Source organism: Hypoxylon fragiforme (assembly GCF_022984875.1).
Source record: "Hypoxylon fragiforme strain CBS 206.31 chromosome Unknown GGS25scaffold_7, whole genome shotgun sequence".
NCBI classification, from domain to species: Eukaryota; Fungi; Ascomycota; class Sordariomycetes; order Xylariales; family Hypoxylaceae; genus Hypoxylon; species Hypoxylon fragiforme.
The window spans coordinates 457,411-470,772 of NW_026054762.1; the positions used below are offsets into that span (position 1 = coordinate 457,411).

General features: G+C 47.6%; 4 protein-coding genes across 4 annotated transcripts; 2 read left to right on the forward strand and 2 right to left on the reverse strand.

Moving 5' to 3' along the window:
* Positions 1–337: 337 nt before the first annotated feature.
* GGS25DRAFT_355437 (uncharacterized protein) lies at positions 338–3,087 on the forward strand. The gene has a single exon (XM_049258079.1). The coding sequence runs from the start codon at positions 593–595 to the stop codon at positions 2,900–2,902; it is 2,310 nt and encodes a 769-aa protein (XP_049114412.1). The 5' UTR covers positions 338–592; the 3' UTR covers positions 2,903–3,087.
* Positions 3,088–3,272: 185 nt separating this feature from the next.
* Positions 3,273–6,691, reverse strand: GGS25DRAFT_523425 (acetyl-CoA synthetase-like protein; the record flags this gene model as incomplete). The annotated part of the gene is made up of 4 exons (XM_049264417.1): positions 3,273–4,409; positions 4,526–5,283; positions 5,371–5,648; positions 5,709–6,691. The coding sequence occupies 4 exons, from the start codon at positions 6,689–6,691 to the stop codon at positions 3,273–3,275; spliced, it is 3,156 nt and encodes a 1,051-aa protein (XP_049114413.1).
* A 1,680-nt stretch (positions 6,692–8,371) lies between these two features.
* On the reverse strand, positions 8,372–9,701 carry GGS25DRAFT_523426 (uncharacterized protein; the record flags this gene model as incomplete). The annotated part of the gene is made up of 3 exons (XM_049264418.1): positions 8,372–8,930; positions 8,992–9,362; positions 9,438–9,701. The coding sequence occupies 3 exons, from the start codon at positions 9,699–9,701 to the stop codon at positions 8,372–8,374; spliced, it is 1,194 nt and encodes a 397-aa protein (XP_049114414.1).
* A 2,561-nt stretch (positions 9,702–12,262) lies between these two features.
* GGS25DRAFT_532995 (GPR1/FUN34/yaaH family-domain-containing protein) lies at positions 12,263–13,119 on the forward strand (the record flags this gene model as incomplete). Its single annotated transcript, XM_049265636.1, has 3 exons — positions 12,263–12,547; positions 12,622–12,955; positions 13,040–13,119. 3 exons carry the CDS (start codon positions 12,263–12,265, stop codon positions 13,117–13,119), a joined length of 699 nt encoding a protein of 232 aa, XP_049114415.1.
* Between the last annotated feature and the right edge of the window lie 243 nt (positions 13,120–13,362).

The following is a 13,362-nucleotide window of genomic DNA, read 5'->3' on the forward strand; positions in this document are numbered from 1 at the left end:
AACCGTAATATGTAGTTATACACCTATTACTTGTACAGCAGTACATTGGTATACTATGGTAGTGAGTGCTATGTGCATAATATGTATTATTATGTAGACATTATACTTGTATATACTGTGTACATACATACTAATGTTAGCGGGGCCAGCGCTAATTCGGTACACAGTACATAGATAACAAATAGAATCACGTGCATTTAGCCCCTGCACTAAGCCCTAAATTACTTGACGCAATCTACTAGGGTTTAAGTCAATATGTGGATTGTACACCGCCGTTGCTCTGTCAACTATACATAACTAGGGAGAAGATTGAACAAATTAGAATAGTCATAGCACAAACTAATCCATTAATCCATTAATTTCTTTGGCAACTTAAATTTTGCATTTGCTTTCCACTGGGCATAAACATTGCAGACGCATGCATGTCTTGAATTGCCGATTCAAGAAAAGGAACATTGAATTTGTCACGCGTCATTCTCCAACAATTTCCCTAACGTAACTAGGTATCTATCTATCTAGTTAACATTGAACCAGAATCATTTCCCTATTCCTTTTTTCGTCTTTCAAATCTTGGCCTTGCGTCTAAGATTGGATGGCTTCACCACTTTCTGTTAGTAAAAGCGGTGTACTCAATTGTGCTACACCTTCTACGGATCGTCATCTTGACAAGTTCCAGATCCAACCGCCCACATCCAGGATGGCTAGTGAACGCGTCACTACCGACAGCGATTTGACGAGTCCTTCAGTCCCCATACGAGGCAATGAAGAAAAGGACAATGTCGGTCGAAACCAGGAGAATATTTCACCCTCCAAGTCGCGCCATTCCAGAATTCTATCTGGTACCGAGCTTTCGCCTCTGAAGATCTTAACCGCCAAGGACGACATTATCGATGCAGAGACTTACTCACCCCGAAGACAAGCCTCACCTGCTAAGAGTACGAGGAAGATGTTCCCCGAGAAACGCTTCCCCGTCAAAATCAATACCCCATCACCTTCTTCATCTCCGGTTTCGACCCCAACACCAGTCACGGCTCCAGCCCCTGTCCCGGCCGTAGCCGCAGCCCCGACCCCTATCAAGACGACAGCCACGGCGCCGGTAGAAGACACGCAGACACCGCGAGTCAACCCACATACTATAACTTTGGAACAAGCACTTCGCCAGAATGTAGGGTTAGCAAATGCTATCAAGATATTTGAAGATGAAGAGACAATGATGGATGACACCGAAGACAATGATGCTGATGCTACTTCTATGACCATCGACGATGAACACCTAGCTGAAGAGGAGCCTTCCGGCCCAGATGACACTATGATCAGCACATTCAGCACATTCTCCGCCGTGCCTAATTTAACAATGTTCGCGAAGATTGGCCACAGTCCTACTAAATTTGCCAACACGAGTGCTACCCCTACTGCTGCGCGTGGCCGTCGCGAGCTCTCCCCTGAACGAACTCCTAGGCCTCCTGTTATGCACGAATCTGGAAATACCACCAACCTTCTTATGGACTTCACCGAACAGATCAATGGATTTTCCTCTAGACATCCTGAGCAGATTCCGAGCCGCCACCAAGCTTCCGGCAGGGCGATGAGGAACTCGATCGCAGGCACGCCCCAACGTACACAGTCAAATTTACTTGACTTCGATATCCCACCTCTCCCTACTCCCCGAAGCATTCCCACCGTTACACCTAGAGAATTGGAATCGCTCAAGTCGGCTTTTCTCTCCGAAATTAGCAGCCTTAAGGCTTCCCTCAGTGGCAAAGAGGCAGAAGCCTTGTCTCTCAAGACAGCAGTCGGCGATGCTGAGAAACGAGTCGGCGAATGCATGGAACAGCTTCGAGAGATAAGGTCGGAAAGGGAGGGATTGGTAGAGGAACGTGACAGTTGGGAGAAACGTGGGCGGGATATGGAGACTGTACTCCGCAAGGTGAAAGATGAGATTGTTATGAGCCAGCGTGAGCGCGAAGAGCTCGAATTTAAGCTGGACGAGAGCGAGAAACGACGTGAGGCTGCCGAGATCATGGCGCAGGAGGCCGAAAGTAAGATGGCGGGCATGCGTGCTGGCAAAGCTACCTCCGATGCTGCATCGGACCCTGGCGGCAACAAGTCACCGGCTGACAAGAAGAATGCTGGCTCGCGCGAGGTTGAGATTGCGGTCGAGCGCGTCGCTCGTGAGCTTCACGCGCTCTACAAGACCAAGCACGAGAACAAGGTTGCTTCGCTGAAGAAGAGCTACGAGAGCCGCTGGGAGAAGAAGGTCCGTGAGCTCGAGTCTAGAATCGAGGATCTTGCCGATGAAAACGAGAGACTGAAACTTGGCCGGGACGCGACTATCACCCGATTTGACCCTAACCAATCCATCGTGGATGAGGAGCGCAAGGCCCAAGCTGTAAAGGACTCAGCGCAGATCAAGCAGTTAAATGCCGAAATTGAGAAGCTGGAGGCTGTTGTTAACAGCGTCAAAGTGGACAATGGAGAACTACGTCACCTATTGGAGAAGGAACGTGTTGAGAAGGGCGAGCTTGTCATGCTAGCTGAGGAGATGATGTCGATGCAGAGCTTAGTTCAGACGCAAGATAAGACAGCGCCGACGGCGACTGCGACGACGCCATCCCGACCCACCGTTACAAAGCCTAGGGCCCAGAGTCATCAAGCTCCCCAGACTCACCAGACTCACCATTCGGGTCCCGAGAGCTTCCGCAATAGCATCGGCGCCCGTCCCTCGGGCTTACGAGCCCCTGGCTCTGTGAAGAAGCCAATGGAGAGCAGGATTGGTGGCATCGCCCATGATCGAGTTAAGAATGGTGGTGGTATCCCGCGCCCTGGTAGTGGCTTGAGCACGCGGAGCGGCATCATGAGTTCAATCGAGAAGATGGGCAACTATCGTGGCCGAGGCGAGTAGAGGCATTAAGGGCTTATATGAAATGGTTTACGGTGGTTCATGATAAGGTGTTAAGGGGTTTGATACAGATATGGGTGACGGTGCTGTAACAAATGCTTTGCTTATTGCACTTGCTGGAGTTACGGATTGCTCAATAGTCTCTTTGTGAAGTCGCCTAGGTGCCCGTTTACACCCATTCCTGTATCAATAGGTTTTTTATTACTTTACACTTTGTTCTTCAAAACACCGATGATCGAGGGTACCTAAATCGAAATGGTTGACGACAATCGTATGTACCTACTACGTACAAGTTATATCTAGCACTTGGAGGTACGGTACACTTCCTAGTCTTTAGTCAGATCAATAATGGTCACAGATTCTTCGTCTACTCTTAACTCGTATCCGAAGCACAATCCAGCCAATGCCGTAGCATGTTCGGAACCAGACCTGCGTCCAAAATCTGTGGGCATAAGCGAAGTGCGCTACTATCACTGCAGGCCCTTTGAATATCAAACCTCAAGCCAGCGTTGGTGTCAGCATCACTACCATATGTCTCCTCATAGTAGTCTGCGAGTTTAATAGCAGGTAGTTTTGCCTCGGCAGCCGATCCCAATTCCACGGCCCGTGAGCGCAGCCGCGCCAACCATTCTCTAAGATTGACATCCAAGAAATTCAGACCAGCCTTATGCAGTGCTGGCAAGAAATCCTGGTTCCACGAGAATTTGTGCGGCGGATTAAGATTGTAGAACAGTATCTCGCCGTTTTTCCGATCAAGCCCCTGGGCAAGCTGTAAACACGCACGAGCTACAGTGTCGACTGGCATCCACTCGCAGATGTCGTGGCCGCCGTCGAGGCGTGGTAATGCGTGGACTTCAGGTGCACTTCGAACTAGGATCGGGATCGCTTCCTTGTCATTCCAAATTCCATGGACAGTGTCGGCTGATATTTGGCCTATTCTAAGGACAGCAACTACAGCCCCGCTCTCTGAAGCAGAGGAGCAGATGCGCTCGCTTATGAGTTTTGATCGCGCATAGCCTGTAGCTGCAGCGTGTTCAAGAGACGGTATGGGGCCCTCGGGCACGTTGGTCAGGGCCGGCATTCGGAATGCTGTCGATATGCTGCTAGCGAACGCAACACGCGCAGGGTTCTGGAACGGAACTGCAAGTGATAGTTCCAAAATGTTTCTCAGACCTCTGATGTGAGGGACCAGACTTTCGAGCGAGACATTGAAGTTCACAGGCCAGGCCGCGTGGATGATGAAAGTTGTTGACTCCTGCAATATCGCATACTCTTCTGGCGAGAGGCCTAGATTTGGTGCGCCCAAGTTGTTCGTCGTCAAAGCTTTCACCTTTCCAGCTAGCCTTGTGTTGTCGTCCGCCGAATTAAGCGCCCGAATCTTCATGGACTCGTTGATACGAGCTAACGCATTGTCACCCCGGACAAGACAAATGACCTGGCCAACCTGAGAGTCATCTAAAAGCTGATCAAGTATATGGGCGCCAAGTGCGCCAGTCGCTCCTGTAAGGACCTAAGCGCCCGAGTTAGGTAAAAAACGTATAGAGGGAGATGTCTGGTACCTCGAAAGGTACCTATATATGACAATGTCACGATCAAGTAAAACAATGGGCGTTGACATTATCTTACCACTACGTCTCTATCCGGTGTTGGTGACGAACCCGGTGTCCACCTCCGAAAGTTACCGAAATCGCTAATAATGTTTTCCATCTTGCGGATTTCGTCTTCAGCGTTTGGGTATACGCCTTCAAACTCCTGACCAATACGTATTGCAAAGAGGAGTCGAGCAAGCTTAGCCACAGATCCTGCGTCGTAAACAATATTCGTACGTAGAGAATGGCCACCAAGGTCGAGATCCCGTTGCAACAACCTGCGTATCTGGGCAGCGCGTAAACTGTCTACTCCTGCAGCAAATAGATCAGTTTCGATGTCTGGCACATGAACACCTGCTTTCTGGCCGATGAGCTCGAGGATGAATTGTTCTAATTGTTCGACGTCGAGCTTCATGTTCTTCCCGCTAAGCCCGTTGGCGCTTCCAGTGTCTCTAGCATACAGGCTCTCTATCACGTCATTAAAGTGAGCGTATGCCGCCGCTCGAATGATGTTGTTTTTGTCGGTGGCAGGGTATTCGATATCCGCAGCCAGGGGAACTATCATGTCAGGGGTCAACCGTGCAAACTCATCCGCGATCTCGTTTGCTCTATCAATGTAAGATTGGATAGCCGCAATGAACTCGTCGTCTGATAGTTCGGCCGCAGCTGAGGAGCGAAAGACTAAAAGACCAGGCATGAGGCGATCGTTGCCGACCATGAGTGCATCACGCACAAGAGGGCTTTCACGAATGGTACCCTCCATGTTCAAAGGAAGAATCTTCTCCCCGCTCAACACTACAACAATAGGGGTAAGTAACCTAATCAAGTAATGCTGCCCCCTGAGCGAGGCTCGGAAAGAGGCAGTAAGAAGTAATTACTCACACGTCACCCTATCGTCAGCACGAGCGAGATATTTCCAAGCCCAATCTATGGTTGGGTGAGGAGAAAATAGATCTCCTGAATGAAAAGATCCTGGGGGGTCATTGGAGTTACTGATCAAGAGCGCAGGGTGCGACTTCAGATACACAGACTCGTATACGTCGGTTCCGACCTTTTTGAACATCATGTGCTCGTGCAAGTTTTTATACGGCCGGATATAGTCCCAAGAATCGTCGCCAGGTTCACGATGGATGGAATCACCTACATGACCGACCTCGGTTCTTGGGGCAAGTTAGCTTCTCGATATAATTAGTAGGTAGATCAGGATATTAAAGACGAACAAGCCGAAAATCAGACCAAGTCGTACACCCTCTCGAACTACCCGATTGCCCAGCTCATCCGGAGTTTTTGCTCCTGCTGATGTCACGAACTTGCACCTTCTAAGCACATCAACTCCCTCTGGTCTCTCGGACATCAGTTTCAATCCGTAGGGTACCGTGTGGCATATCTCAGGCTGGATCGCCTTGAGGGCAGAAATCATGTTGTCTGCCGTCAAAGGAAGATGAGCATTGAATAGATGAGCAGGCCGACGCATCCACATTGCTTGGATGGAAGTCATTAGGCCATGAAGATGGTACCATGGCAACGCATTAAACGCCCTCAGCCCTGTTCCAGACACTATAGAAGATAGAAGGCCCTTGTGAGAAAGTAGTAGCGGCTTGGGCAGTCCAGTCGAGCCAGACGAGTGCATTACGAGCGTTACCTGAGAGTGCTCTGACTCTATATCGGGAATATGACGTTGGAATGGCTCAGCAGGACGATCAGGCTCATCAAAGTCATTCCTATCTGGGATCTGAACGAGCTTTAGACCTGGGCGTGACTCTTTGATCTCAGTTATCATCGAGTCAATATGGAACGTTTTCCCGTACAACATGACATCGCAGTTAGCTCGCTCAAGCAAGTGAAGGCACGCTACATGGTTTAGGCGGATGGAGATAGTTAACACCTTACATCCTAGGCGGAACAGGGCAAAGAAAGTGACGATGAGTGAAAGGTCTGAGGGTGCAAACAGTGCTACCGTCTTGTACGAGTTCACCTCAAGGCCAGCTCGCACAAGAACCCGACATGCTTCGTCAACCATGCGGTCAAGATCCTTCCCGGTAAAGTACTCGTACTCGGCAGCATCATGGTCATGCTTTGGATAGCCAAGAATGGGAAGCTGCTCTTTGTCCTGTCCTCGGACACGGATGAGATCATCAATCATCCATAATTTGCCGAATTTGTTGATCCGTTCTTCAACAACATCGGAGGATATGTTGGCCATAGTGTACTTCTCCTCACTATAGTCAGTAATGTTTGGAGAATCCCTGAACGCAAGAGAGTTGGAATATATGTATGTATAGGTGGCTTACATTTGCGATAAGAACTTAGGCAAGGGGTTGGCTGTTTTTTTTCTTTTGCTGCATCTCCCTAAGAAACTAGTTGGGTCCCTTCTTCAAAAAAAAAAGGGGGGGGGGAGTAGGGGGGGGGGAGGTTTTATATCACGTTGAAGAAGTTGGATTGCTCCCATTCGAAGGAGTTAAAACTCCTGTCCTCTTAAAGGCCTAACCTACAATGATGAGCAATATCAAGTCGGCGTTCGTAAGAGGTTTGCTACTACACTATATATGGATTAACAACCAAAGAATGATTCCATCTTGGTGTGGTATCCTTTTGAAAAAAGTATTCTCTATGACCAACTACTGAGCTGAGAAATTTGTTTACATAGATGTCCGGGGTTCATATTTAGTGTACTTGTCAAGGGTTTACTTGGGATCTAAATGGGGGGTTACATAAAACAGAGACAGCCTACATGTATACCTATGTAACTTCCATAGTATACGGGGAGGTGTTAGAGATCCCCGCGCAAGAACGATATGTTCCGCGTCATCTACGTTCCGCCTGGTGACAGAACTGGAGCTAAGCAAGGCAGATCAAAATATACACAGCGCCCAGGATGTAACGAAGGGGAGCCTACGTAGCATGTATTTTCGAGGAACTGATACTCTGACGCGTGCGTTTCCATGAACAGCTGCGCAGTAATACCTACATATGTAGTATTTCATCCCCTGAAAAAAGACTTGGTTGCGAATAACCCTCCCACGACGGCCCCGCCGAGTAAGAAACTGGATCGGCCATTCGCTTAAAGCATCCCTTACCTTACCTCAACTTGGGTTTACCAATAATTGATGTAGGCACCTACTCGTCGTGGTACATATTGTATCAAAGGTGGCTAGAGTAGCAAAAGGAATATCCGCTAACAGAATCCTTACCGAAGAAACTAATGTAGCGACTGTTACAGTGCTACCCCATCCTAGTATTTACTACATCCTAGTAGCAATTATGGATTGTCTGTAGTTCAGTCAAGCTTCGCCGGACCTGAATACTTTGCTTAGCTTTGAGCTTGAATGGGGCCAAGCAGCCAAGTAAGATGACACGACAAGGATAGGAGGCATTTACAACCAGGGGCCTCCAAAGGATCTTACCACATCAACTTTCCTACCCAATGCATACCTACGTAGTTACGACTAATACAACATACATGGAAATGGACCCGCAAAGGCGCATGAAGGTATGTATGACATTGTATGTACGACGTACAGCCCCCAATGGATTTAATTGAACGATTATACGTGACCTCTTTGCTGCATCCTGACTAAATAGTCGATGCGCGAGAGGATCACTTGTATGTTTAATATGTACACATTGTCTATGGGCACAGTATACATGATTGAACCCCCTTCCCCTTTTATCTCTTCCTCTCTCTCTCTTTTGGAAGCAGAGGGATGATTACTACAGAAGGGCGTCTAGATAGCTATCCTAATAGTAGCACACGACTCCCAGAGTCCATTAGCATATACAATAGTTGTAATAAATACATGAATTAGTGAGATATATATGCTGATACATAAAAGTCCTTCCGTCCACTGTATCCTTACATCACCACCCTATTTATCTGCGCTCGCTAATTATAATAAGGCTGGCCGGTACCTGGTAGGTCTACCGTTCCTGACCGCGGTGCTGTTATCTGAACGAAATGATTTGGTTCTCCATCCTGTGACTCGGACTGTTTGGAGTCTATCGAGACGCCGATATCTGTCTTGACTACAATATCAGTAAGGCCGAAAGCTTGGCCCGGTTGCCCATCGCTATTCGCCCCTCTAGTGTGCGTCGGGGTTATCGAGTCTGCCTTTCCTTGTCTAGTTAGTGCCTCCGTGTCTGAATCGAGCAAATCGGACTCTTGATTTCTACTTCGGAGGATGACATGGCCTGACCGAGTCGCTCCCTTGCCAGAGATGTTGTATTGTCTAGGACCCGCGCTGCCCGACCCGTACGCAGCTGCCGAACTACCAATCCCGAACCACTTAAAGACGACGGGTCGGATTGCTGGAAGGTTCGCACAGATGAACCCTATTTCGACCTCCACAGTACTCCAGAGTCCTCCGGCGAGGTTTGTGTAAGTAAAATCAGTCGCGTCAATCTCATAAACCCCAACAATGCGGAAGATGCTTGCAATACAAACGCTAGATTGATAGGTGCAATTAGCGGAATGTTACATTTGGAAACAGAATAGATCAAACTTACAAGGCTCCAAGAAGAAATAGGAAACTCAAGGAGAGTTTCTTGCTTGTCGAAGTATGTAGTCCCCAGACGACCGGCAATGGTAAGGTCAAGACGGCAATATCACCGGCGACATTGATTATTGCAGAAGCCAAGTAAAATGCATGTTGGTCAATGCAGTCTTCCGCTTTGCCTTCCCAGAAAGAACTTATTGGTGTACACTGAAAGGCAAAGATAAAACAGTTCGTGAGAAATATCAGGAGCGAGAATCCTCCGACTATCATCGCCGACACGCGAAAGGATTTCGTATGGAAGACTCGCCAGTAGAATAGCAGAATTCCAACCTTGACACCGAAGACACCAATACACCAGAATATCATATAGATGTAAAGGTTCTACTTTCACCGAGTTGTTAACGGAGGCCCCTCTTGCTGACACTACAAGAGATAGACGAAATAGCATTATCGCACCTTCATGAAGCTTATCACGACCTGAGGATCCAGATCCGCCTGGTGCTTGCCTGACCCAAACACGAGCCCAACAAAGTCATTCGTGCTCATGGCCACACATATGATCATGGGTATGCCCATCCAATAGTCATCCCACCAAAGCTTCGCCGTCGTGACCGACCTCGCGTAGAGCCGAAGCACAAAGGATATGACTGACAGTGCGAGACAGGTCACCACAATGCCGGTAGTGAGCCTCTGGGCGTATGTTTCAGTAAGGTCCGCCATGACTCTTTCTCGTTCATTGCTCGTGGCCTCGTGGAAGCCTAGATTTTCGTTGTCTCGACCAAGCGAGCAGCAACTCGATAGGTAGTGATATCGAATCTAGTAGGAACTGTGATTTTTCTTTAAAAAAAGGCTTGCTATATCTTATAAAGTGTATGGATCCATAACTTGGTGGCTCGACTATATTGCCTAGTCGCGTGCGTAGGGAATTGTGCGAGGATCAATTTGCCGGACAGACCAGTAAGATGTGACACATCACGATCGCCGTCATGTCCGCCATAGCGATCGAAAATTTTCAAACCCGTCAAGCACGGGGAAACCATGCATGTCAGAACTGATCGAATAGCGGTGGCTTCGCCCCTGTGCTCACGCTCATACACAAGGGGGAGTGGACCATGGTCGCTGCGGCAATAATACGACTCCTTCCTATAGGAGGAGAGTCCTTTTGTGCTATACTACCTAAGGAGGTACCTACCGAGGCGGTTCGGTAGGCATGGTACATACTAGGCATAGAGATGAGTGATACCCATCGCTGAATGGATGACCTACTCTTACGCTCCTGCTCGATGTGTTGCATTGAACCATCTAATCGTTCCAGCCAAGAATATTCTAGGTTAACCCTGATTACCTGGGTAGACGCGAGCTGCAGTCACCATTGTGTATGGCCATTCAATGCGCATCGAGACAGACTCCAAAGGATCGTGCATGCGTGATTATTCCTATTACGACGAAGTTTTATCAGAACCCCAGCCGATACGATCAGGAGAAAAGGGAAATGATCCCTAGGCTTCGATATTTTTGACGTGACACATGGAGATGCGGCAGATGGAGACCTGTTCGGTAATACGCCCGATCAGATCATAATTTTTCAGGAGGCGAATGGTGAATATGTATATTTTACATAGTATGTATGTACATATATGTATGTAGTACTAATGTTGACTTCCAAGTTCTAAAAGGTTGCATAGGAAGATGTACTTAGGTAACTACATGGATCCATGTAACTAAATAAACTCTCCGCTGGAAATATGGGTACGCTATAGCGGACGGCTAACCCCTTGTTGCTGATGTGGGCTTCCCGTGGTGGATCTCTCTTAGCGTTCGGGTAGTCAGGTACCTACCTAGGGTCCTTGAAGTAACTATTGGATGTATTAGATGTAACTATTGTACAATACATAGTAACTATAACTGAACGGTTAATAGTTAACTATGTAGGATTTGGGAGTCTCACATAATCTCATTTCTCCATTCTTTTTCTTCAATCTTCTCTCCCTACTTCTTCAACTTCAACTTTCAAAACTCGTCTGAATCAATTGAAAATACTACTTGCCTAATCCAATCTGTGACCATTTCGGGTCATGGTTATTCCAGTTGATAGATACTACGTACCTAGTACCTAGTACCTATCTATGCCTGGTAACACTACTTACCACGTGAAATGTCTTCCATGTAATACGACCTAATTTATATTCAATCCTTCTCCTGAAGATTCTATCTCGGTAATTTGCCGAGTCGCGGAGGTCGCGGAGGATGTGGATGTAGTATTTGCTGGAATGGAATAGTAACCCAATAATGCTACCCAGGTATTTAGGTATGTAGGTAGGTAATGTATATGTCCGTATATGGGCATAGAAATACCGTGGGGGTCATACAACTTCGAGGTTGCCTTGCATGTTACACGAACGAATCCTGGAGACGCATACGTTCCCTGCATCTTCGCACGACGACCTGGAGGCTTGAAGAAGGCATAAGCCTGAACTTTAAATGAAGAACATGGAGGGAATCCAGATGGATCCTTATTCCTATCTAGCTTCTCGAATCCTCCCGCTTCTCGAACTCACCCCCCTATAGGTTTGAATTATTAGTTATGTACGCTGTAAAAATCGACGTACCTGCAAATCGTCCCTCAACTAAGATTTCATAGGCAAAGGCATGGTCTTGGGCCTAGGCTATATCTGCAAGACACCTACTTACCTGCAAAGAAGGCTGCAGCTGGTTGCCAGTTAAGTAAATAGACTCGATATTTATTGTGTAAACTAGTAAATCCCTCTGGCCGCTCGATCAGCGTAGTGTGGTTCGGATATTCTCATACTGGCTGTTCACTTGGCTCCTAGGTTCATAGCAAGAAAATACGAACCAGGTAGATAGGCGAACATGCCAAATCAAGCAAGCAGCTCAAGTAGCCCCCCGTTGACCGTTCAAGACGTACATCAACATGATGGATATCAGGCAAGGGGTTAATCCTTTGTAACATACTTGGCCGTGTAACCCTGGTGCACTATTGATAGGGTTGTCATCATTTTTCTCGGCGGCTACTCTGATGTCATGCTATGGTGCATTTTCAGCGTAATGAAAAACCAGTGGTGTTACCCTTCTCAAAGTGTGTCTGTGTTTGTCTCTCCTGACACTTGCATCTTCGCTCATCATCTCTCAAAGCAGTCGATCTCTCATATCGCTCGCTATTGGCGGCAAGAAAAGGAGGAAACAGAACTTGAACTCGGCCCCGTTACACCTATAGTCGCAGGATTCCTTTGCATCTTATCTTTGCATTCGCCGTGTTCTCGATGTCTATCTCGGCTTCGATTTCCGACAGTAAGGCTGTCGACCTCGAACAGCAGGCGACAATATCTCCCCACGAACAAATTGGTCTACCCTATGTACCTCGAAACTTTGCCAACCCGGCGCCCCTAGGGCTGCTATCCTTTGCTACGAGCATCTTCATGATATCCCTCCTTGAACTGGAACCTCGTGGCGTGAAGGTTCCAAATATTATTGTTCCAAACATGGTCTTCTTTGGCGGGGCTGCTCAGGTTATCGCTGGGATCATGGAATTTATTGCGGGTAACACTGTAGGTCCTTGGAAGTCCTGAGAACCCCCTATTACGCGTGGTGTAAAATAAACTAACTAAACATTTCCTTTTAGTTGGGTGCTACACTGTTCTCCTCTTATGCAGCATTTAACCTCGCCTATGCTTTGATCTTCCTTCCTGGTAGTGGAATACTAGCGGCCTATACCGATTCTGAGACCGGCGCGCTTATGCCTGAGTTCGACCAAGCTATAGCTATGTTCATTTGGGCTTGGTTCATCATGAGTGTCATCTTTACTGTTGCTTCGGTTCGGAGTTCCTGGACACTGTTGGCTGCGCTTGTCTTTGTCGACTTTACACTTATCCTTCTAGCCGTTGGCCACATGCTAGGCGAAGAATCGTGTCTCAAGGCTGGTAGTGCGACTGGACTCGTCACCGCAGCTCTAGCTTGTAAGTCTGGATCTACCAAATTTTCTTGTTTGCGTCACCTACGTAAATAGGAAGTTGAATACACCGATGCTAACTTAAGAGAAGACTGGGCAGGCACTGCCGGTCTGTGGGGAGATGGTACAACGCCTTTCAACCTTCCGGTTGGGTCTTTAAAGAAGGACTGAATGAGAATGGGGAATGCTTGGGTCGCTTGGTAGACACTAGTGGTCGCAATAAGCCAAGTCTATTCAGTGAGGGTAAACTCTGGACTGAATACCATCGCGAGCATGCCCTTGTATTTCTGCTGTGGTTATTTGTATAGAACTCGATGTTAAAAGCTCCGGCTTCGTTGGAACCCCAAAATCATTGGGTTGATAGTATTAGGTGCTAGGTGTTTATAATGTAATCAGCCATTCCCTGAATTCCCC

What these genes read in the sequence shown, in the direction of transcription:
- GGS25DRAFT_355437 (XM_049258079.1), top strand. Translation starts at nt 593, where the DNA reads ATGGCTTCACCACTTTCTGTTAGTAAAAGCGGTGTACTCAATTGTGCT.